Raw genomic sequence first — 24,193 nt, forward strand, 5'->3', positions numbered from 1 at the left:
AGAAGGACAGGAACTGAGGAATGTTCAAGTACGTACAAGCATTTTGGCAGAATGCTAAGTTTAATTAGATTGATTCGACCGGAAACTGCCAGAGGGAGAGAGCTCAAGATCTGGAACTTCCCTTTAACATACGTAATTAGTTTAAGAATATTCATCTCCAGGTGTTGCCTCGAGGAGCAGTTGGTAAATATGCAGAAACAGGCAGTCCTCACATCATCTCGGGCCATGTTGTAGAGGCATTGTTGCTGATTTAATCCAGTTAATGTAGAGGCCTTAAAAAAATCCAAACCTATCCATAACTGAATGACATGGCAAATTAAAGGGGTTCTCTGGTGCTTAGACATCTTATCCCCTATCCAAAGGACAGCTATCGTGCCCCCTCCCATAGGCTTGCATTGAGGGTCGGCCCTGTGGTCGCCGGTAATCAGACCCGGAGCGAACACGCTCCGGGGACTGATTACAAACTGGGTGCCTCGTGCAAGACCACGGGCGTCCCCAGCTGCGGGACTCCTGCTATCAGGCATCTTATCCCTTATCTTTTGGATAGGGGAAAAGATGTCTAAGCACTGGAGAACCACTTTAACTGCTGGGTTAGACATAAAAAGTACCATGTCATCTGCATAGAGACCAATTCGTTCCTTGCCTCCCCCCAGGCTCATACCAGTGTAGGTCATGTCCTTTCTAATTCTGAGCGCTAAGGGTTCCACCGCCACTGCAAATAAGAGTGGAGACCGTGGACGACCGAGAGCAAATGGCAAAGAAATCATACAATTTATTAGTGCCTGTGCTTGCTTTAGGGTCCCAATAGAGAATAGAAATCCACTTATGGAAGTTTGGGCCGAAACCTAATCTGCCCAACACATAGTAACCCCACTCAACTGAGTCAAAGGCCTTGGGCGGCGTCCAGCTCCACCAATGGCCAATCGCCTTCTTATCTCGTTCCCACCTGTACCCTCCGTATATTATCAGATGTGGACTTACCAGGCCTAAAGCACGACTGGTCGGGATGGAAAATAGAAATAGAAAGATGTGCTTTTTCTGGTGTCAAGTGCGTCTCCTGCAGTGTAATTATGTGGGGGTTTAATCTATGGATATATGCAAAGACTAGGGTTTTCTTCTTAGGAGTTCCCAGCCCCCTCACATTCCAAGTTATTATTCGGAACGACATATTGGCTGGTTATAACCCATAAGTAGAAAACCGAATACCTGTTGAAAGCAGCGTCCATTGCAAACACCCCCAACCACACAGTGACACAGGCAGGCAAACAAAAATTACAGAGATAGCATGGTGTGACGGAAATAAACAAACAACATAACTAGCCCCTTCAAAGCCGTGAAGAGGAAGAAGGTAATACTGAATAGTGAAGTACAACATTGCAGTAGTAGAGCAATGTCTCCATCTAGTGGGGAGAACCCGCACATACAATCAAAGTGCATTGCTAGATAAAACAAAATAACGAGGGAGAAACAGTAGTAAGCACACCCGCATATAATAAAACAAAAATTCACAATGCAAGGTAAGGCATCCCTGGGTGTAATGTGAGAGTCACCTAGGTCCTGATACTGTCCACTTGACAGAGGAAGAGCCCAGGACTCAAAGGGGTACAGAAAAAGGGAATGGGACATAAAACAAAAGTAGGTACTTGGTTAGAAGGGACCATCAAAGGCATTCAGTCCACAGCTCGCACCTCTGAAGGGCAGCAAATGACCACGCAGGCAGCCAGCAGAAGGTTTTATAGGATAACCTGGGAACATTTCTTGCTTTTATTAATTATATAAAACCAGACATGGGGGAGGACAAGATGGCATGGAGCGTCAGCTGTTTCATATGCATTACAATACTTCTTCTGGCTTACCTTACAATAAGATGACAGCTGAGAAGTGAAAGGGAAGAGGAAGTTTCATCATTTTTAAAAGTGGTGTGTGTGTGTGTGTGTGTGTGTGTGTGTGTGTATATATATATAATATATATATATATATATATATATATATATATATGTGTGTGTATATATGTTTAAACTTGACATTAGTTTCACATAATAGCTCTTTATAGTCTAGGCTCAGCTACATGTCTACATCATCCATAAGAGGTATGTTTTTGATAATGCTGTACCTATTCGTTTTATTTCCTCTTTACTTTTTCAGAAATGTATATTTTAATCATTTGAATGTTTAAATTACATGTTTATGTCTAGATTACATACTGCTTTGCTGACATAAAATCCGCCTTCTTATCTGGTTTCCTTTTAAACAGGACAAATTTTCTTGAAAGAGAGCTGTTGAGTTGTGTTTTCCTGATACATTAAACAACTTTTAAATTTTATTTACGGTAATTAAACCAAATTTTTTTTTTTTTTTACGTAATAAATCTTTCTTGTTTTTATTTTAGCTTTTGAACAAGCCAGAAAACTGCTGTGGTTTGAAGGAAAGTCAAGTGCTGAACATATTAAGTGACATTGGTATGTATTCTCTTTAGTCTTGCTTTATTGTAGTGGATTTTCTTAGGCTGCATTCACATTACGTTTCCCAGATCAAGCTCCAGTCAGAACATTTAAGTCAATGAGATTCGGCGCCGGTCCGGCTGGAATACAGGAGCGCCCGGGTTTGATATTTCCTAAGAACGGTGCCGAATCTCATTGACTTAAATGTTCTGACCGGAGTCAGATAGTGACTCCGTTCTGCTCATTTTTGCCCCATATCCAGTTTTGTGACCGGACTTAAAACTGCAATAACAGCAAAAGTTGGCGGCTCACCTCAGCCTGACTTTCCCATCTGCTTCCGGACTAACCGGCTTTGCCACCGGTCCAGTAGACAGAACTAAAGGAAGAAATGTCCAGCGCAGGATGAGGTCAAACAGGAACTTTATTGGCGATCACATGGAACACACAAACGCGTTTCGGATCAAGCTGTACCCTTAATCATGGCATAACAAGTACAAAGCATAAAGGTTTTAAATAGACAGGGAAACAGATCACATGTCTTATGACATCACAAAGTTAAAAGCTAGTACAAAAACATGAAAATAAACTGCAATTCTGAGACATGTAAAAACAGGACCAGACTACTCTCAGGTAACTATGGTATGTGGTCTTACAACAACAATAATATATTTATTTAATTAAAGCAAAAACAGATATCAAATGTATTAAGTGATCTGCGCAGCTATTATACAAAAATCTAACATGAAATATCTACTGCAAATACATATTTAAACAGGATGAATCTGTCATTAGTATAAAACAAGAACATAAGATAAAACGCAGTGTGTGGACAGAGGCATAGATCTAATAAGTTACTATCAGATCATGTCTTAGATTCATCCCAGAAGGTTCTCTAGTATCTAAAATAAATATTCAATATGATTCTCTGTTCAGCAGACTACGTCTAAAATCTCCTCCTCTAACATGTCTCTTTATTTTTTCTACACCATTAATTATAAGGGAAGAAACATCCCCATTATGCACATCTCTAAAATGTTTCGACAAAGCTGAAACATTAAATTGATTACCTTTTGCATCGGAGATGTGTCGCCTGATTCTTATTTTTAATGCATTTACAGTACAACCAACATATTGGCAATGGCAACTGCTACATGAAGCTAGTTACACTACTGAAGTTGTATTGCAATTTATGCTTTGTACTTGTTATGCCATGATTAAGGATCCAGCTTGACCCGAAACGCGTTGGTGTTTGTGTGCTCCATGTGATCGCCAATAAAGTTTCTGTTTGACCTCATCCTGCGCTGGACGTTTCTTCCTTTAGTTCGGACTTAAAACTGCGGTATACTATGGTTTTAATTTCGGTCACAAAACCGGATACGGGGCACAAATGAGCCGAACGGAGTCACTATCAGGCTTACTGCACAATCTAATTTCTTTACTGAATTGATTCCCCCCCCATGTAACATGTTTTCAGTATGGTTATTGTCAATGAAATGGTCATTCTCTTGACTGCTGTGTAGGCTCTGGAATTCAGTATCTACATGAGAACCGTATTATACACAGAGACTTAAAACCGGAAAATATTGTGCTGCAAGAGATCAATGGAAAGGTAAATGAAGCTGCTATATATTATAAAAGGAATTTATAGAATATGGTATGAAAACCTTTTTGACCTTTTATCATTATTGTTATTCTAGATGGTGCACAAAATAATAGATTTGGGATATGCAAAGGACCTTGATCAGGGAAGCCTCTGTACCTCTTTTGTAGGAACTTTACAATATCTGGTATGTATAACATGCTACTTTTTGTCCTGGTTCAGCTTTTATGGCCATATTGATGACTGTTGTCTCGAGCTTTTACTGCAATCCGGTTCTGCTCGAGACAACAGTCCCTTGAGGACTTGTGTGCTCCATATGAACGTCACGTGATCTCTGCAGACTTTCAGGACTTGGTGCACGGAGACACTTTGGGATGTCTAGATTGAGCGCCCATCATCAGGGGACTGGCTTGTCAGGAAAGACAAGAAGTAGCCAAGCCCCCAGCAGGATCGCGGGAAAGGCTTGAGACAACAGTCATCAATACCACCGTGAATGCTGAACCTAGGCGGGACAGAGAAAGATTTTTAAAAAAAGTGGACGATCCGTGCAAGACCCGTAAATAAAGTAACTGCATAACTGGCAGATAGTTAAAAGTTAATAAATCCTGGAATTCCCCTTTAATTCTTCCACAACCAGGGACAATAATAACCAGGAAATAATTCATGCCTTTTAATTGCTTGCTGCACCTAAACCTTTAGCTACGAACATAAATTTATATGAATTTTTATTTTTATATTTTGCCTCTATAGCAACAGAGTACCATTCTAATGGGTCAAATAATTTTTTATTTTTTTTTATTTTGAGCAATCGAATGATTACTAATACAAGTCCCCTAGGGGGACTAAAAAAATAAAAGTGAGAAAAATGATTTTACTTTTTTCTTTTTCAAATATAGCAATGTAAACAAAAAAAAAAGTAAACGTGTTTGGTCTCACTGCGTGCATAATTGTCCAAACTAAACACAACATTAATCATTCCGCATCGTGAACTAAGCGTAAGTTGGGTGGGGGGGAGCCAGAATTGCAGATTTTTGATCACGTTATAGAAAGATCAGAAAGAAATGAATAAAAAGTGATCAAAGTGTCTCATCTAACCCAAAATAGTAGTAATAAAAACTACAATTCATTGTGCAGAAAAAGAGCCATTACTTATCCCTTAGACCAAAGAAAATAAAAAGTTTTAGGGATCAGAACATGACAATTTTAAGCATGAGTTTTACTGTAACAAACCATGTGTATTAACCCGTTAAGGACCCCTTAAGGACTTTTCATTTTTTGCACTTTTTTTTTTTCCTCCTCACCTTCCAAAAACCATAACAATTTAAATTTTCCACCTACAGACCCATATGAGGGCTTGTTTTGTGCACCACCAATTTTATTTTATAATGACCACAATCATTACACCACAAAATCTACGGCAAAACCCAAAAAAAAAAAATTTGGGTGAGCAAAATGTAAAACCTTTTTATTTTATTTTTTATTTTTGTGGCTTTCGTTTCTTTGTAGTGCATTTTTAGGTAAAAATGACACATTATCTTTATTCTATTTAGTCCATATGATTGCAACAATAACCAAATTATGTAGGTTTTATGTTGTTTTACTTCTTTAAAAAAATTATAACTTTTTGTATGAAAATTAGTATGTTTAAAATTGTCCTCTTCTAACCCCTATAATTTTCTTTAGGGCTCATTTTTTGTGGCGTGAAATGTAGTATTTATCGGTAACTTAGAACAGATGGCAAGCAGGCAGATAAGGGCCCTCCTGCCGTCCTCTCAGCTGTCCTCTCCCTGACCGGGCATTAGCCATGGGTCTTGGCGGCTAAAAGGGGAGCGGACGCAGAGCGGACGTGCTTAAGGTGTTAACTAAAACTCTCAATGTGCAGATTTTTTATTTTTTTTTTCAATTTCGCCCCACAAGGGGTAATTACAAAATACAATTGGTCCCACAAATAACAAGCCTCATATGGCTCTGTAAATAGAAAATTGAAAGGGTTATGGTGAGGAGAAAGACAGACAGGAGAAAGGAGATAAGTATGAAAATGCAAAAATGAAATTTGCTGGGTCATAAAGAGGTTAAAGGCGGCATATCCACAGTATTTTTGGGATAATTGAGCAGCAGTTAAGTACCTTTGACCTCTGACATTGAGATCATATCAGGCCCTGTGGAAGTCAGCTGACATCCTAAAGTAAATGGTAGGAGCAGTAAAGGAAGCTTCAGTCAGCTTAAAAAAGATCAAATATAATGATTACATATACTTGTTAACACCTAGTCATATAGTCACATTGTCACTTAACTGAAGTCTTCTGGTTGGTTAAAAAAATAAATAAAAGGGCAGAATTGTTTTCAGCAGTTACTGATGGTACTGCTGTGTAGAAAGTAGGACAGCGCACACACATGTCAGTGCCAAAATAGTGCAAACATTATTGTAGCTCCTGAAACACACATAATTTTACTCCGGATCCCCCACACTGACCTGCATATTCAGGTTAGTGGCGTTGATCAATCTGTCAGTTTCCCTTTAAGCAAATAAGTAGTGCACAACAGTGTGAAACCTGGAGAACAGGTTCATGACTATTTGATGAATTCTATCCACACCCATTTTATGATAAGATATGCTAAAGCTAGATATGGAAGAGGCAAATTTGTTCCTGACAAACACAAATGAGGAACTTTGCAGAAAGATTTTGTTAACCCTTCAGATAAAAGAATTGTAACTGTTTCTTGTTTTCTTTTTTATCAAAAGGCTCCTGAGCTTTTTGAGAATAAACCATACACTGTGACTGTAGATTTCTGGAGCTTTGGTACCATGATATTTGAATGCATAGCTGGCTTCAGACCGTTCCTACATAACATGCAGCCTTTTACTTGGTAAGTAACGCCTTCAGACTTAGGCTTTCCATTAAATGGGAACGGCTACTATTCATTTTAAGATTAATTCTGGTGTTTGTTCAAAAATATTTTTTGGATTTTTTTGGCTTATATAGGGTAGCATAGTATTAAATCGTCAAAGAGCGGCTTTTGTGTATATTTTAATTAATGTGGCCTGCATGGGTTGTCTGTTGTTTTGATTCTGTTTCCCCGATAAGGTTTCCTAATGCAACCTACATTTCATGTGATGGAGTGTGGAGTGTCGTCACTGCACTTGCCCAAAGGCCTATCTAAGTGCAGCAAAGAGATTAACTTCTGTCCTAACTCACATATATCCATCAGAAGAGGAAGGAAACTCTGAGCACCAACCATGGAATCTTAATGTGAAAATGTATTAAAAGTCCATAAACATAAACCACATACCCCATGACATGAGCAGAGCTAGGACAGCAGCAGTATAAACCCAGACGACAGCCGCTGTTTCACACCACTAGGCGTTTCCTCCAGCCCCCAGATGACGACTTCCTGTTGCTAGTTACCATTCAGATATACTCTGTGCTCCCAAACCTGATTACAGAAAACATGTATACATAAATAAAATTCCGTGAAATACACAAACACAGTGTACGTAGTAGAACAATAGGCAGTGTTCTAAAAAATAAACAGAATTGTAGCCTTGAAAAACAGAAGTCTAACTGGCTAATATAGCAGTTTTTTTAGTTTTCTTTTAGTCTCTATGACTGCAGGGTTAATGTAAGACATCTTATTACCTGCAAGAGCACGTAGTGTACTGTTTAATTTGCCCTTGTGGAATGTAGTACATAGGGAAAACAAAAAGGAAGTTATATTTATGTATCAAGAAGCGTATTCACTGAAAACAGGAGTGGGGGCACCCAGATTTATCTCACATATGCTGGAGGTCTATAAAGGAGACATGGGTCAGTTAACTCTTTCAGTTCCTTCAAACTTTAACTGTCCTTACAGGGAAGGAGACAGGCATGTGTGGTTGTTACATGCAGAGGTGCTGTTGCTTATGAGAGCTGATGCGCTTGGGTCTTTAGGTCTTAACGACTGTAACAAACATGGTGTTTTTCTTAGCATAATCTGTTACTGTTAGGGATGCACCGATATATCGGCGGCCGATACATATTGGCGGCCGATACATATCGGCCGAAAATAGCTGTTTCGGGGAAATGCCGAAACAAAAAAAAATGTGCCGATAATGACCCACCTCCCCTGCCCGCCCACAGCACAAGTTGCAAACACTGCCAGTGGCAGAGGCACTCGTGGGGGGTGCAGGGGGGGCTGGCCACACCGGGCGCAACATCTGGGGGGGCGCGCTCTCCGGGATAGGAATACTTCTTTTTATGTGCCCGGGCCGGCTCCCGTGTGTGGCTGCAGGCGGGGGCCGGCCAGCGCATATAAAAACTAATATACTGTATACTAAAAACCAGGGGGCCTCCAGCTGTTGTGAAACTACAACTCCCAGCATGCCCGGACCGGCAAAGGCTGTCCGGGCATGCTGGGAGTTGTAGTTTCACAACAGCTGGAGGCCCCCTGGTTTTTAGTATACAGTATTAGTTTTTATATGCTCTGGTCGGCCCCCGCCTGCAGCCACACACGGGAGCCGGCCCGGGCACATAAAAAGAAGTATTCCTATCCCGGACATCCCTGTGTCCCGAAAAATCTTTTCGGGACATAAGGATGTCCGCCGGTCACTCGCCATTCCCCGGCGTCCTCCTACGATCCTCCTTCACTTCTCCGCCTCTATGGTCGTACGCACGGGACGTCACTGACGTCCCGTGCGTACAACCATAGAGACGCAGGAGGACCGCAGGATCGTCACAGGAGAACGCACGCCGGCCGGGGCCTGGTAAGTGACCGCGTCATCTTGTTCAGTGTTCCGGTCACCGCTCCCCCGGTCCCGGCACCTACTGCTATGGTCCATAGGCCATAGCAGTAGATGTGACCACGGGCCGGAGGAGCGGTGACCGGATCACTGTGGGGGCAGCAGTACTGACATACAGCCTCTGTATATGGCTGGAAGCTGTATGTCTGTGGGGTGGGGGGAAGCTGCCTACTATTGTGGGGGAGCTGCCTAATATTGTTGGGGGGGCAGCTGCCTACAAATGGGGGGGAGCTGCCTAATATTGTTGGGGGGGGGGGGAGCTGCCTAATATTCTGGGGGGGGGAGCTGCCTACAAATGTGGGGGGAGCAGCCTAATATTGTTGTGGGGAGCTGCCTAATATTGTTGTGGGAAGCTGCCTACTATTGTGGGGGAACTGCCTACTATTGTGGGGGAGCTGCCTACTATTGTGGGGGAACTGCTGACATAATGTGGGGGGGAGCTGCCTAATATTGTGAGGGAACTGCCTACTATTGTGGGGGAAATGCTGACCTATTGTGGGGGAGCTGCCTACTATTGTGGGGGAGCTGCCTACTATTGTGGGGGAGCTGCCTATTAATGTGGGGGAGCTGCCTATTAATGTGGGGGAACTCCCGACCTAATGTGGGGGAGCTGGCAATCTAATGTGGGGGAATCTAATGAGCGGAGCGCTGCATTTTACCAGAAGACAGGGAGAAGTCTTTTTCGGTTTCGGTATCGGCCGGACATTTTTTTTTTAATTTCGGTTTTGTTTCAGTTCTGAAATTTCCATTTCGGTGCACCTCTAGTATAGATGTTTACTGTTGCTCGTTGCCATCTATAAATACACTGTGCTCCGAAACGTGATTACAGAAAAGTCACCTGGGGCCTGAGAAAAGGCCTAGCGGCATGAAACAGCGGCTGTCTTCTGGGTGTATGCTTCTGCCATCCTTGCTCTGTTCATTTCATGAGGGTATGTGGTCTATGGTCATGTTTATGGACTGTTAATACATTTTCACAGCAAGATTTCATGGTTGGTGCACAGTTTCCTTCCTTTTCTGATGGATATACCGTATATACTCGAATATAAGCCGAGGCCCCTAATTTCACCCCAAAAACCCAGGAAACGTTATTGACTCGACTATAAGCCTAGGGTGAGAAATACATCTTCTCCCCCCCCCCCCCCCCCCCCCCTTCATCATCACCGCCTTTCAATCCCTTCAGCCATTGGCTGTTCGGGCATGCTGGGAGTTGTAGTTTTGAAACCTCCGCTGGTTGAAGACCACTGCGGCCTTCGTCATCATCCAGACCCCCCCCCCCCCTTTAGTTTTCTACTCACCTCCCCTCAATGGGAAGGAAGGCTGAGCTGGTCCGGGCCATCTATGCTGCAGGGACCGTCCGGTGGTGAGGGTTAGTCGTTCCGGGCTGTCCATCTTCACTGGGGGGCTCTTCTCTGGGCCTGCCCCGGACTAGTGACGTTGCCTTGACGATGACGCACAGGGACGTTCATGCGCGTCCCTGTTCGTCGTCGTCAAGGCAATGTCACTAGTCCAGTCCCTGCAGCATAGTTGGCCCGGACCAGCTCACCCTTCCTTCCCACCGAGGGGAGGTGAGTAGAAAACTAAAGGGGGTGTCTGGTTGATGACAAAGGCCGTAGTGATCTTACACCAGCGGACCTCCAGGGGTTTCAAAACTACAACTCCCAGCATGCTCGGACAGCCGATGGCTGTCCGGGCATGCTGGGAGTTGTAGTTTTGCAACATCTGGAGGTCCGCAGGTTGAAGACCGCTGAGAAAGGTTTGACAGGCGGAGAGTTCAATCGAGTATAAGCCAAGGGGGGCGTTTTGAGCTCGAAAAATCGTGCCGAAAAACTCGGCTAATACTCGAGTATATATGGTATGTGAATAGATCTTCTATGTTAACTTTGTGCCGCACACCGAAGTGGACTTTGCTTATATACTTACCAACAACCAGCTTTAGTGACACAATTGCCGTTCTGCACATGGGCAGTGCCTGGTAATATTTCTTCAGGGATTTGCCTGTCCTAACTCACAGTATAATTATTATGTGTGATGTATTTTTATGCCATATTCACAGTGTATTTTCTGTCCTATTTGTAACTGTTAAAAAAAACAACCAGATTATTTCACATTTTTATTTCTTACTTAGCTGCAAATAATGAACATGCTCCTTCTTTTAACAGCCGTTAGATATAATTGTCCTTTTTTTTTTTTTTTCTCCATATATATCCTAATGCGTGCACTGATGGGTGCTTTTCTATAGACAACACAGTTATTTACAAAAAGATGTCCTTGTGAACATTAGCTTCAGTCTTTCTTCCATGTTACTGTTGATCGTACACTCAGGAGAGAGGTGTCGGGACCTATAACAACCGATCGACAGGGAGTGCCATAACTCTGTGTATGGATTCACCTTTTACTGTTTGTCACTTCTCTCATGGTTACCTAAGGATTTCTGTAGGAGCTAGTGACTGATGTAATAGGCGTTGATTCAATACTGTTGGCAAGAATTTAGCCAAACAGGAGAGACCACTTGTTTACACATACAAGCATGTCATTTTCTGGTGGTTGTATGTCCTATCTGCAGTAATGAAATGTATGAATGCAGCTGAACTGGGATGAAAGAGTTGAAAAAAATTGGTAAGCGAGGATGCAATGGACTCTTAAAGGGGTACCCTGGCCCTAGACATCTTATCCCCTATCCAAAGGATAGGGGATAAGATGTTAGATCGCCGCGGTCCCGCTGCTGGGGACCCCGGGGATCGCTGCTGCAGCACCCTGCTATCATTACTGCGCTGAGCGAGATCGCTCTGCACGTAATGACGGGCAATACAGGGGCCGGAGCATCGTTACGTCACGGCTCCGCCCCTCGTGATGTCATGGCCCGCCCCCGTCAATACAAGTCTATGGGAGGGGGCGTGGTGGTCGTCACGCCCCCTGCCATAGACTTTCATTAAGAGGATGGCCCCTGTATTGCCCATCATTACGTGCAGAGCGATCTCGCTCTGCGCAGTAATGATAGCGGGGTGCTGCAGCAGCGATCCCCCGGGGTCCCCAGCAGCCCTGTGTCGCCCGTCATTGCGCACAGAGCGAACTCGCTCTGTGCAGTAATGATGGCGGGGTCCCCAGCAGCGGGACCGCGGCAATCTAACATCTTATCCCCTGTCCTTTGGATAGGGGATAAGATGCCAGGGGCGGAGTACCCTTTTAAGTGCTAAACATTTTGGCCATGTCTACACCTTTGATCTCAAGGGATAACCTGTATAAATTAAGGTCTCACGTGTGTGTGTGTATATATATATATTTTTTTATTTGTTATCGGCTACCTAATATATACAAAATTGATTATTTTCCTGAAGGCATGAAAAGATCAAGAAAAAGGACCCGAAACACATTTATGCTTATGAAGAGATGTCGGGGGAAATTAGATTCAGCACACACTTGCCACAGCCCAATAATTTATGCAGGTATGTTATTAGGATATGTTCACACCATGTTTTTGGATATAACTTGTCTGTTTTTTTTGGCATATACAGTACCAAGTTTGACCACGTTTTTGCATAGAACTAAACTAACTTTATTGGAAACAGTGAAACTGAGGCAAAATTGTTGTGTGAACCTGTCTTAAAACATTGACATATTTATTAGCAAGCAAGTTATTACGTTTAAAGTTATTTGTAATACTTTACAAAAGTAAATCCTGTATTGTGAAAGCATTAATAAATTCTCCCAGTTTGCCCAGAAAATGCAGTCAGCATTCTGTATAGCAGTATGTATACTTTTTATACAATAAGGGGGCTATATCCATGAGCCCATTGGTCTCTCTCTTCCTCTTTTACAATGATTGACTGCAGCTGTATCTGCCTCTACAGAGAAGTGGTTATCCATCATTGGTAAGTAAGTGAAGGTAGCATTGGGCTCATGGAGACAGCATTACTGCAACATCATATTAGCTATTTTACAAAGGTGCGTTATATTTTTGGTCCGCCTAGTATAATAGCCCAGTGGATCTGTTATGGTAAAGTTTAGCTGACCAATCCACATTACAGCTTTATGGTCAGAAAAAACTTTTGACATGTGAAATGTTTAGATCCATCTGGCTCTCATTGCTGAGACCACCACCACTCTCTAGATATACTGTAGCTGGTGAAGCTCACAACCTAGTGCTTCACTCCCTGGCTTGGTGCCCGGTTTGTCTGATTGCAGGAGTAAAGCTCCATAGACTTATAATAGAACCTGACTCCTGCAGTGCCAAGCTGGTCAGTAAAGATGCAAGTTCTGTGCTCGTGGCAGAGGTCACAGATCAAAAGTAGACACTTCTCTGGCGCTCGCAGGATCTGTATTAGTGGTCAATCAGGTGAAGACTTCGGGTTTGATAAAGAATGCAGTCTTTATTTCTTCATATAAAACTGACAACGCATTTCGAGGGGTCGCCCCTCTTCCTCAGGTCATGTTTTTTTTTTTTTTTTCTCCTTGAATCAAGCTGGTCAGTGACATATGCTGTGGCACACTTCACCTGGCTATGTCTAGAGAAAGATAGAAGTCTTAACACTGACTGATCTGCATGACATGTCTAATTTTTTTTCTAAATGACCAAAATGATTTAAGTAGTACAAGTTGTTGGGAGTTGCTCCTGTACTCTTCTGATGTCTCATGTAAAATGTGCACAAGCAGTTTTAAGTCTCTTGGAAGTGTCATAAGTGTGATCTTTTGGGATCCCACTGCAACTATTTATGCTAAATGAACAATAAATACACCTGCATTGGTTGTGCCAGTTCTGGTTAGTTATACCCTTGTCCAATTATACATTATCCACTGCAAAATATATTTAAACCTTCAGTGTCATTTTTAAGCAGATAGGCATTTAGTCGGTTTTGCATTCTGCCATCATATTGTTCTTTGAGATCTGAATTACTCTTCCTTGTGGGCTTAAAAGAAATTCAAATCGATGTTCAAGTGTAAAAATTTAACTTATGAATAAACGTCTAGTAAATAACTTTATCTATGATTATGAAGACTCTAAGTGCTGCTTGGAACCTAGGAAGGAATAAAGGGATAAGTTTAAAAAAAAAATTAGAAGATGATCTTTTCTGGTGAAGCTATTGATGTTGTAGACAGTTGTGAATGGGAGGGATTGTTACGTAATAGAAAACAGCACTGCAAACTTATACAGTAGTTGCTCACATGTGGATCTTTGGTATGGAAGCTGTTTGAGGAGTAAAACCACCAACTTAAGTTTTTTCATATTTATACCCTTTTTTTATGTAGTATCATGGTCGATCAGTTGGAGACATGGTTACAATTGGTCCTGAACTGGGACCCTCAGCAACGAGGTGGAGGTTTGGATAGCAACACTGGCCGCCCTCAGTGTTTTGTGCTAATGGATCATATTTTAAATCTTAAGGTACATCCTTGGTTCCAGTTTTGTGTACTGTATGTGAGAAATCTGTATTGGTTGATCAGGGCTTATTCATTTTGTTTCCTAAAGATTGTCCACATTTTGAACATGACGTCTGCCAAGATTTTGTCTTTTCTCCTGCAACCAGATGAAAGTCTACACTCCTTGCAGTCTCGCATTGAAAGAGAGACTGAAATAACCACAGTCAACCAAGAATTGCTGCTTGAGATGGGAGTATCTCTTGATCCCAGGAAACCTGCTTCCCAATGTGTGATAGATGGAGTGGTAAGAATTAAATAGCTCCTATGCAACATTTCTAGTTTGAAATCAATACTGTCTTTTCATATATATAAATAGATTTAAAAAAAATAGATTCTGTGTATGTGTCTGTACCGTTTTAGATAGTTTCTGTAATTTCCTGTGTCCTCATGGCTATTTTCTATTTAAGGGTACGTTCACAAAATCAACATCAACCACCTCCTTAGTAGATGTAGCTATGGCCTTAAAAAGCCAGTGGTGTATTTTCCTTTACTCCCAAGGATTGTTTATGGATTCTTGATGGTACTGTGTCCTATAATAAAACATAACATCGCTTCTCGGCCTTTTGGCTAAGATCAAGCATAGTATCCGTTCTTATCAGTTTCAAGTTTGTGTGGAGCTGGTGGGGATGGGTGCTGCATGGAGGGGACAGGTGTACCAGGGCGTTCTGGGGCTGGTTCTGAGGAATCAGCTCGACAGCTTCCCCGATGTGACCTGTTCCCTCCTGGTCTCTCCCGAGGTGCTGAAACTCACTGGGAGTATTGGCTCACTGAGTGGAAGCACAGGCTCCATGATCTCTTTACCTTTGTGGCACTCACCTCTTGATTCCCAGCTTTCTGGCTAGGAACAGAGAAATTTTTATAGCTCCGGCCAGATGTCTGGGCAGTATACCTGCGCACATTCACTTATTTCTTTCTTTTTGTCACTGTGTCACTTTTTGCATGTTGTGTGTTCACAGGATTGTTAGGATGCAGTAGTCCTTCTAGGTGTTCCACCTACCGGTGTAGGGGAGGTGTGTGTGGCCATCAGGTTCCTCACCTCCCTGCAAAAACCCTGGGTACTCCTGCATGGGCAGGGGACCGACTGTTTACGGCTCTGCAGGCAGATACCTTGGCTAACGCCAAGGGGGATGCTGGGAGCATTTGTGGTCCCATAGTAGTTTTGGCGAAAGGGGACATCAAACCTTGAACCTTGCAGGCACCTTTTGGTCTGGAGGCAAAGGGTAAGGTTTGTTGGGGGGCCTCTCTCCTGTTGGGGAAAAGCTTGCAATAGACCGCATCCTTTGTTAAATTTTTTTTTTTTTTTTTTTTGTGTAACACGTTTGCACTTTTTCTTGCACTATGGATGATTCAAGAGCACGTTCCTCGGCTCTTAGGGAAAAAAAAAAACACATAACATTTCCAGTAATTGCTTAAAAATACTTTTTTTTCAAATTCATTGGGTATTCCCCCAGTGAAGCTGATAATTCCCTCAAGACTTATTACTAGACGGGTAATATTCAACAACAAATGATCATTTTAGCTGACTATGATACCTTTGTCGTCTGAAAAAGAGATCATCCAGGTTGGAAATCTTTGGGCAATAGTCTGACGAAAGCATAGACTAAAATATGTATGGCTGCATCTGTGAAACAATCAATCCTCAGATGATTGTTTGTTCAGCAGTTGTTCAACCATCAACCTACTTTTCTCTAATGTGTATGCCCACCTTAGGGTATATGAATAAAAGAGAACTCTGCAATATGTGCCTTGTATATGGATCCTCAATGCACACTATCTGCAGAAAACACTCCAAGTATATCCAAGTGGTGCTCTACTTTGATACAGTCATGGCCGTAAATGTTGGCACCCCTGAAATTTTCTCTTCTCACAGAAAAGAATTGCAGTAACACATATTTTGCTATACACTTGTTTATTCCCTTTGTGTGTATTGGAACTAAACAAAAAAGGGAGGAAAAAAAGAAATTATGTCACACCAAACTCCAAAAATGGGCAGGACAAAATTATTGGCACCCGTAACTTAATATTTGGTTGCACACCCTTTGGAAAAAAATTACTGAAATCAGTCGCTACTTATAACCATCACTAAGCTTCTTTCACCTCTCACCCACTCTACCCACACTAATTTAGTCCAGCCTTTATTTGTCCCATTTACTGATGGCATAAGCCATCCTTTAAATGTCCAAAAGAGTCAGTTAATAGCAAGTCTGAAAATGGTAATTCTGTTTCTGAAATCTACCGTATATACTCGAGTATAAGCAGAGTTTTTCAGCACGATTTTTCGTGCTGAAAACACCCCCCGGCTTATACTCGAGTGAACTCTCCACCCGCAGTGGTCTTCAACCTGCGGACCTCCAGAGGTTTCAAAACTACAACTCCCAGCAAAATCCCCATCGGCTGTCCGGGCTTGCTGGGAGTTGTAGTTTTGAAACCTCTGGAGGTCCGCAGGTTGAAGACCACTGCGGCCTTCGACATCATCCAGCCCCCTCTCACCCCCTTTAGTTCTGTACAGTACTCGCCTCCGCTCGGCGCTGGTCCGGTGCTGCAGGACTGTCCGGTGGGGAGGTCGTCCGGTGGGATAGTGGTTCCGGGTTGCTATCTTCACCGGGGAGGCCTCTTCTAAGCGCTTCGGGCCCGGCCCCAGAATAGTCACGTTGCCTTGACGACGACGCAGAGGTACGTTCATTACCAACGTACCTCTGCGTCATCGTCAAGGCAATGCCTCTATTCTGGGCCCGAAGCGCTTAGAAGAGGCCTCCCCGGTGAAGATAGCAGCCCGGAACAACTATCCCACCGGACGACCTCTACACCGGACAGTCCTGCAGCACCGGACCAGCGCCGAGCGGAGGTGAGTACAAAACTAAAGGGGGTGAGAGGGGGCTGGATGATGTTGAAGGCCGCAGTGGTCTTCAATCTGCGGACCTCCAGAGGTTTCAAAACTACAACTCCCAGCAAGCTCGAACAGCCGATGGCTGCCCGGGCTTGCTGGGAGTTGTAGTTTTGAAACCTCTGGAGGTCCGCAGGTTCAAGACCACTGAGGGCGGATAGTTCACAAGAGGATGATGAAGGGGGGGGGTGGGATGATGACAAGGGGATGATGAAGGGGGGTGGGGATGATGACAAGGGCATGATGAAGGGGGGTGTGGGATGATAAGGGGATGAGGACAAGGGGATGATGAAGGGGGGGGTGTGGGATGATGACAAGGGGATGATGACAGGTGATGATGATGAGGGTCTGAATGATGACAGAGTGATAATGATGAGGATGTTAATGACGGGGGTCTGGATGATGACAGGGGGGGATGATGTATTTCTCACCCTAGGCTTATACTCGAGTCAATAACTTTTCCTGGGATTTTGGGGTGAAATTAGGGGCCGCTGCTTATACTCGGGTCGGCTTATATTCGAGTATATACGGTATACAAATAATATACTTTACTAAATACTAAACTCTTTTTTTCTTTTTTGTGTGCTCATAGAGAGGTTGGGACAGCTACATGGTATATTTGTTTGACAAAAGTAAAACTGCCTATGAAGGACCTTTTCAACCAAGGCACCTGTCGGAATGTGTGAATTATATTGGTAAGTCTAATGCAATATTACATCTAACTGGGCACAGACAATTTTTATCCAATATGGATTATTTAAAAAGAAAACTCCGTAATCTTAGACCACACTATAAAACTTTCCTCTAATGTATATTGTTGGTAAATAAAAAAAATAATTTAGTGATCAAAGCTCTGGCCCTTTAAATACTGGCTTGACTTGATGTGAAGGCTGCTCCACATACAGCAATGAGCAGTCCAAGTCTCTTGAGCATTTGACTGCTTTGAGAGACATCTCTTCACGCTGGATGATGTTGTATGAGCTGTAATATAAGATTTTTCTCTATATATGTATTTAGGAGGACATCCAATAAAAAAAATAAAAAATAAAATGAAAAAACAATCCTCAGCCCATATGTATACTATGCATGAATTGCCACTCAGTACTGTAGAGGAGCAGAAACCATGAATCCCTGCTCCAGTACTGTACCAGGGCGGCGCTCTGCTTACCCTGCACAATGTGTGCAATGACATGATGTCATCACGTGTGGTTCGCATGGTAAGCAGAGGACCGTGCAATGCTGTGAAGGAGATAACCTGCGCAGCTCCTGCTAACATGGGAGCGGAGGGAAGAGGAGTGGGATTTTTATTTAAAGGGGTACTCCGGTGGAAAACAATTATAATAAATATATATATATATTTGTCCAGAGCAGGAACAAATCCCCATAGCAAACTTATCCTGCTCTGGACAGTTCCTGACATGGATAAAGGTGTCAGCAGAGAGCAGACAGAAATTCAAAAATAAAAGAACTTCCCCTGTAGCATTCAGCAGCTGATAAGCACTGGAAGGATTAAGATTTTTAACTAGAAGTAATTTACAAATGTTTTAACTTTCTGGCACCAGTTCATTAAAAAAAAAAAATGTTTTCCACTAGAGTACTCTTTGAAGTAGGGGGATTACCTGCCTGCCTGCATACCTACCTACCTTCCAGCCGGACCAGTTAAGACCGTCCAGAATGTGTGTTCCTTGCTAAATTAACATTCCTAATTGCTATAGAGTTTTAACAAGTATGAAGACTGCTGTAACTAACAGTGTTTGTTATACATTTTTCACACCAGATTTTATATAGCTCCTATCCTAGTGGAAGACAATTCATTTGAAAATGTGCGTAAAGCACGACCCACTGTAATATGAAAGGAGTCATGCACTAATGTATCATTTTACTTTTTAAACACAGTACAGGATAGCAAAGCTCAGCTTCCAATCCTACAGCTTCGTAAGGTATGGGCGGAAGCAGTCCATTATGTGTCCGGCTTGAAGGAGGACTACAGCCACCTATTTCAAGGCCAAAGAGCAGCGATGCAAGTATCCAAAATCTAGATTTGATATTATAATACTTTATTTTGATTCTTATTTTAACATTACGTATGTTTTTAAAGGCTTAGCTTACTGCGGTACAATACCAATCTAACAAAGATGAAAAACACAATGGTGTCTGCCTCTCAGCAATTGGAGGCCAAGCTACAGTTCTTCAAAAAAAGCATTGAGATTGACCTGGAACGCTACAGTGATCAGATGGCCTATGGAATCTGTGAGTTATTTGGGTAACATTGTGTCACATGTATTCTGTAAATGTGCAAGAAATGTTACATGTGAGAAAATACCATTTAACCCATTCCCGCTAAATAATTTACTATTATGTCCCAAGTTCTTACAAATAATGACCTTAATGGTGGATTGGCATAGCTGTAAGATATAGTTAATGTTCTGTTTCAACAGACAGGATCAATGTTACTTCTGATCCCAGCCATTCAACCCTTCACCGCCACATCACTCATACATGTCATTGTAAGGTTCTTCTGGGCGTGTGCTGATGGTGGTCCCTCTCCTGATAGCTTACCAACCCTGCTGCCTGGCAAATCCAGTTTTTGTGTACCCAACTCCACCTCTATTTAAAAATTAAAAAACTTGAAAAGGTGAACTTATTTTATTTAGCATTAAAAGATACAGCAAAGGAAAAGAGGGGGGGCACTTACAAGTCGTAGTCTCTTGGAGGGTGCAGACTGTGTCTGTCTTTATTCGGTGCAGTCAAATTCCATAGCGCAGGACACCAGGGTTCTCAGCCTGGTGGTTGTGAACAACTGCTTTCGCATCATAGACCGGCGCAAAAGCAGCTGTTCACAACCACCATGCTGCGAACTCTGGTGTCCTGTGCTATGGAATTTGACTGCACCGAATAAAGACACAGTCTGCACCCTCCAAGAGACTACGACTTGTAAGTGCCCCCCCTCTTTTCCTTTACCGTATCTTTTAATGCTTATTTTATTTATTAACGAGTTACTGTCATTTGAAAATACTTTTGAAAGGTGAGATCGTATCGGTACTTATTCCTGAGATCCGATGGTAATGGGCGGGAAGTGGAGTGGGCTGCCACACACATCACTGGATTAGAACTCATGATCGTAGTGGGTCTCAGGAGTGAGACCAAATGCAATCTTAACTTTTGCCATGTCTGGGTGACATGTCAAAAATAGTTATAAAGGACTTCTGCAGCAACAACAACTTATTCCCTATTCACAGGATAGGTGATTATTGTCTGACCGCTGGGACCCCCCGCGATCTCCCAAACGGGGCCCCTCCATTGCCACGCCATGCGCTGGCGAAAAGCTTGCAGCGTTGACTTCACGACGGTATACCCCCTTCCCGTACAGCTCTATGGGCGAGGCACGAACGCTGCATCCCCGCCTCTCCCATAGAGATACATGGAGGGGGCGTGTTTGCCGCAACGTCATATTGCGGCAGTCACTCCTCCCGCACGGGAAAGCCACGGCAGAGCCCTGGTCCTGTGCAGGGGATCGCAGTTAGTTGTAAGAACTTGGGACATAGTACTTTTTTTTTTTTTTTAAGATTTTAGTACTAAGCACATGAGGGATGTGTATCAATGTGGGAGGACATGAGTACATGCAGTTTTATAATCTGGTGAATCATATTTTACTTTTCAGCATCTGAAAAGATGTTGAGAGCCTGGAAAGAGATGGAAGATCGAGCAGTTGGTTGTGCAAAGGTATTTTCTTTTAGTTAATTAAAAAAAAAAATTGGATAAAGATGCACATTTAAATAATATAAAAAGTTTGACTTTAGGTTTGTGCCCGATAGCTTTTTTAGATTTTAGGAACATCCTTGCACAGCAACATATGAATTTTGCCTTACATGTGTCCATACATGTTTACTATTTTTTTTACATACTTAAACCAGAAAAGTTGTCTGTTGGTATTTCTGTGTTCTTTTGTTATAATTTGTCTTATGTTCACACAGGCTGGAGAAATTTCCTTCCTGGATGACCAGATAATGGGCCTTCACACAGAGATTGTAGAACTGCAGAGAAGTCCCTATGCTCGCAGACAGGGGGATGTCATGGAACACCTGTAAGTATCAGAACTGGCCTGGGGTTCTTATTCAACCCTCCCTGTAGCAAAAAAATGTGTGTACATTCTTCAACATTGGTAATAATTTTGTAAGCACAAGTGTGTCTGGTGAGAAATTTAATAAGGACATGTTTGATCTGGCAGGAGGAATTGTGCAAATGGCTAAACCTGAAAAGCCTGCCCAGTGTCTATGCACAATGACAGCACCCATTGCATATTTATGATTGATGATAGATATTAGCTGGACATTACTTGAAAGGAAATGGCAGACCTCAATACATTATTAAAAAAAAAAAATTAAAATGTATTTTAGATTGATAGAAATCAGCACTGGGGGATATATACCTCGCTATCTTACAGTAAGATTCTTTGTTGCCGTAGCAACCAATCACATCTCAGCTTTTATTTCTCATATTGCTCAGGTAAAATGAAAGCTAAGCTATGATTGGTTGCTATGGACAACAAAAAGAATCTTACTATATGGCAGCTTGATAAATCTCCCCCAGGGTGCATAAAGCACTAAACATGTACATTCGCTTAGGCTGCATTCACATCTCGTTTTGTACATACGGGCGCCGGATCAGCCCGTGACTCCATTTAATTTAATGAGCCGACCGGAGTCAAACGGTGACTCCGGTCAGCTCAGTTTTGACCCGTATGCGGTTTTGGACCAGACCTAAAACCGTAGTATATTACGGTTTTAGGTCCGGTCAGGAAACCGCATACGGGTCAAAACTTAGCTGACCGGAGTCACCTTTTGACTCCGGTCGGCTCATTAAAGTAGATGGAGTCACGGGCTGATCCGGCTGGGGTACGGGAGCGCCCGGTTTGCCCCTCCCCCAGCCGGATCCGGTGCCCGTATGTACAAAACGAGATGTGAATGCAGCCTTATTCACAACATACTGCCGAAAGTATATAAGACATGTCTGACTGTTTCTTTTTCTGTTGCTCTCAGAGAACAAAAGGCTATAGAATTATACAAGCAATTGAAGCCACGAACTCCAGGTACAGTATCTCATTTGCAGTCTACACTGCTAAGCTCAGACTACGTACGCAGTAGCCATTTGGAAGGCAATTGTAAAACTTTTCAAACTCCCATTTTGTTTCTCTAAACATCTACCCTTATGGCAGATTCCTTCTGTTCTAATGTTTTACATGTCGACACACTATAGATAGATAGAGATAAATATATATATATATATATATATATATATATATATATATATATATATATATATATATATATATATATATATTTATTAGAAGCGGCACTCCAAAATATCAAAGCGTGGGTTTATTCACACATCTGTGCAAAAAGCGACGTTTCGGCTCGACAATAGAGCCTTTCTCGAGCATCCTTGAGAAAGGCTCTATTGTCGAGCCGAAACGTCGCTTTTTGCACAGATGTGTGAATAAACCCACGCTTTATTGATGTTTTGGAGTGCCCCTTCTACTTTCTATTTGATATTACTTGGGAATTGGTCTGTTCCTGAAGCTGAAGCACCCAGACAGATCTGGAATCCTTGAGCACGGTGCTCCCCTTCATCTATACTGTGTGTATATATATATATATTGTAATGGCAAACTGCTAACACACATACTTTTAGGGATACCGAATGGAACAGACACTGGGACGTCATAACTCAGGATTAGAGATGAGCGAACTTACAGTAAATTCGATTCGTCACGAACTTCTCGGCTCGGCAGTTGATGACTTATCCTGCGTAAATTAGTTCAGCCTTCAGGTGCTCCGGTGGGCTGGAAAAGGTGGATACATTCCTAGGAAAGAGTCTCCTAGGACTGTATCCACCTTTTCCAGCCCACCGGAGCACCTGAAAGCTGAACTAATTTATGCAGGAAAAGTCATCAACTGCCGAGCCGAGAAGTTTGTGACGAATCAAATTTACTGTAAGTTCGCTCATCTCTACTCAGGATATTTGAGGCTACAAAAAATACGAGGGGTAGAGTGGGTATTTTGTCATGCCTTTACACAGCGCTTTTATCCCACATGTGCATGTCACAATAACTTCTTGCATACTTACAGTACTTAGAAGCACTGATTAGATCCACAAGATAATTTCAGCATGCTATTAGCTCCATTTGTTATGTTAATATTTTCAATATGTCTTTAACATGAAAGCAATTCATTACTTTGAGATGTAACGTTATCATATTCCCTGAATTATTTCTGTTCCTATGCTGTATATGGCATTTTATGAATAAAATGTATTAAAAAAAAAAAAAGCTAAAGCAAGCAGTATACAAAATACAATGGCCGTCTTAGGGACTTCCAGCAATTCTGTATACCATTTTCTTTAGCTATACAGAGTAAGGGAACAGTGTGTGCAGGCCGCACACTTCTGCCCTTTCATTCTAGCAGTCTTTGGAGATCTCAGCACTTGGACCCCACCAATACAAACTTGTAACTTGTCAGAGGTTTGTTAAACTAAAAGGTACACTTTAAGGTTGGAAAATAATAGTTGTAATTTTTTTTTCTTGCAGATAAAGCCTACAGTGATAGTACAGAGATGGTAAAAACCATTGTATTAACTGTGCAGGGCCAGGATAAAGTTCTGAAGGAGCTTTTTGGACATTTAAGGTATTAGTTATTTAAATAGTTTAAAAGATTTTAAAAAATTACACAGAATGATGTACTATATTGTACATTAACAAAAGCTTTCTCCTCCAAACACAAGGCGGGATGAAAGGGCGCTGAGACCAGGATAAGGTAAGGGAATTTTATTATCCGCAATGCAATAAATTTCGTGGATAATCCGCTTCCTCATCCATGGCTGATGCCTGAGGAAGCGGATTCTCCATGAAACGCGTTGCATTGTGGGTAATAAAATTCCCTTACCTTATCCTGGTCACAGAGACCCTTTCATCTCGCCATGTGTTTGGAGGAGGAAGCTTTTGTTTAAGCGCAGTTCACGCCTAGCGTTACCATTAGAGCTCGAGGTAATGCACTATGGAGCGCATCCTGTTGTTTTTA

General features: G+C 42.3%; 1 protein-coding gene and 1 pseudogene across 1 annotated transcript in view; both read left to right on the plus strand.

Annotated features, from left to right (window-relative positions):
- CHUK (component of inhibitor of nuclear factor kappa B kinase complex) overlaps positions 1-24,193 on the plus strand; it is a 54,797-nt gene that overhangs the window by 20,409 nt on the left and 10,195 nt on the right. The window contains exons 4-17 of the mRNA XM_056531257.1: positions 2,390-2,459; positions 3,962-4,050; positions 4,139-4,228; positions 6,785-6,909; positions 12,154-12,261; positions 14,063-14,198; positions 14,283-14,477; positions 17,710-17,812; positions 19,014-19,137; positions 19,216-19,367; positions 20,779-20,840; positions 21,092-21,201; positions 22,157-22,206; positions 23,704-23,800. Coding sequence (XP_056387232.1) covers positions 2,390-2,459; positions 3,962-4,050; positions 4,139-4,228; positions 6,785-6,909; positions 12,154-12,261; positions 14,063-14,198; positions 14,283-14,477; positions 17,710-17,812; positions 19,014-19,137; positions 19,216-19,367; positions 20,779-20,840; positions 21,092-21,201; positions 22,157-22,206; positions 23,704-23,800 — 1,511 coding nt within the window. The remainder of the gene's footprint in view (positions 1-2,389; positions 2,460-3,961; positions 4,051-4,138; positions 4,229-6,784; positions 6,910-12,153; positions 12,262-14,062; positions 14,199-14,282; positions 14,478-17,709; positions 17,813-19,013; positions 19,138-19,215; positions 19,368-20,778; positions 20,841-21,091; positions 21,202-22,156; positions 22,207-23,703; positions 23,801-24,193) is intronic.
- LOC130283597 (U2 spliceosomal RNA) lies at positions 14,781-14,950 on the plus strand (annotated as a pseudogene).

This window comes from Hyla sarda, chromosome 7, assembly GCF_029499605.1.
Source record: "Hyla sarda isolate aHylSar1 chromosome 7, aHylSar1.hap1, whole genome shotgun sequence".
Classification (NCBI taxonomy): Eukaryota; Metazoa; Chordata; class Amphibia; order Anura; family Hylidae; genus Hyla; species Hyla sarda.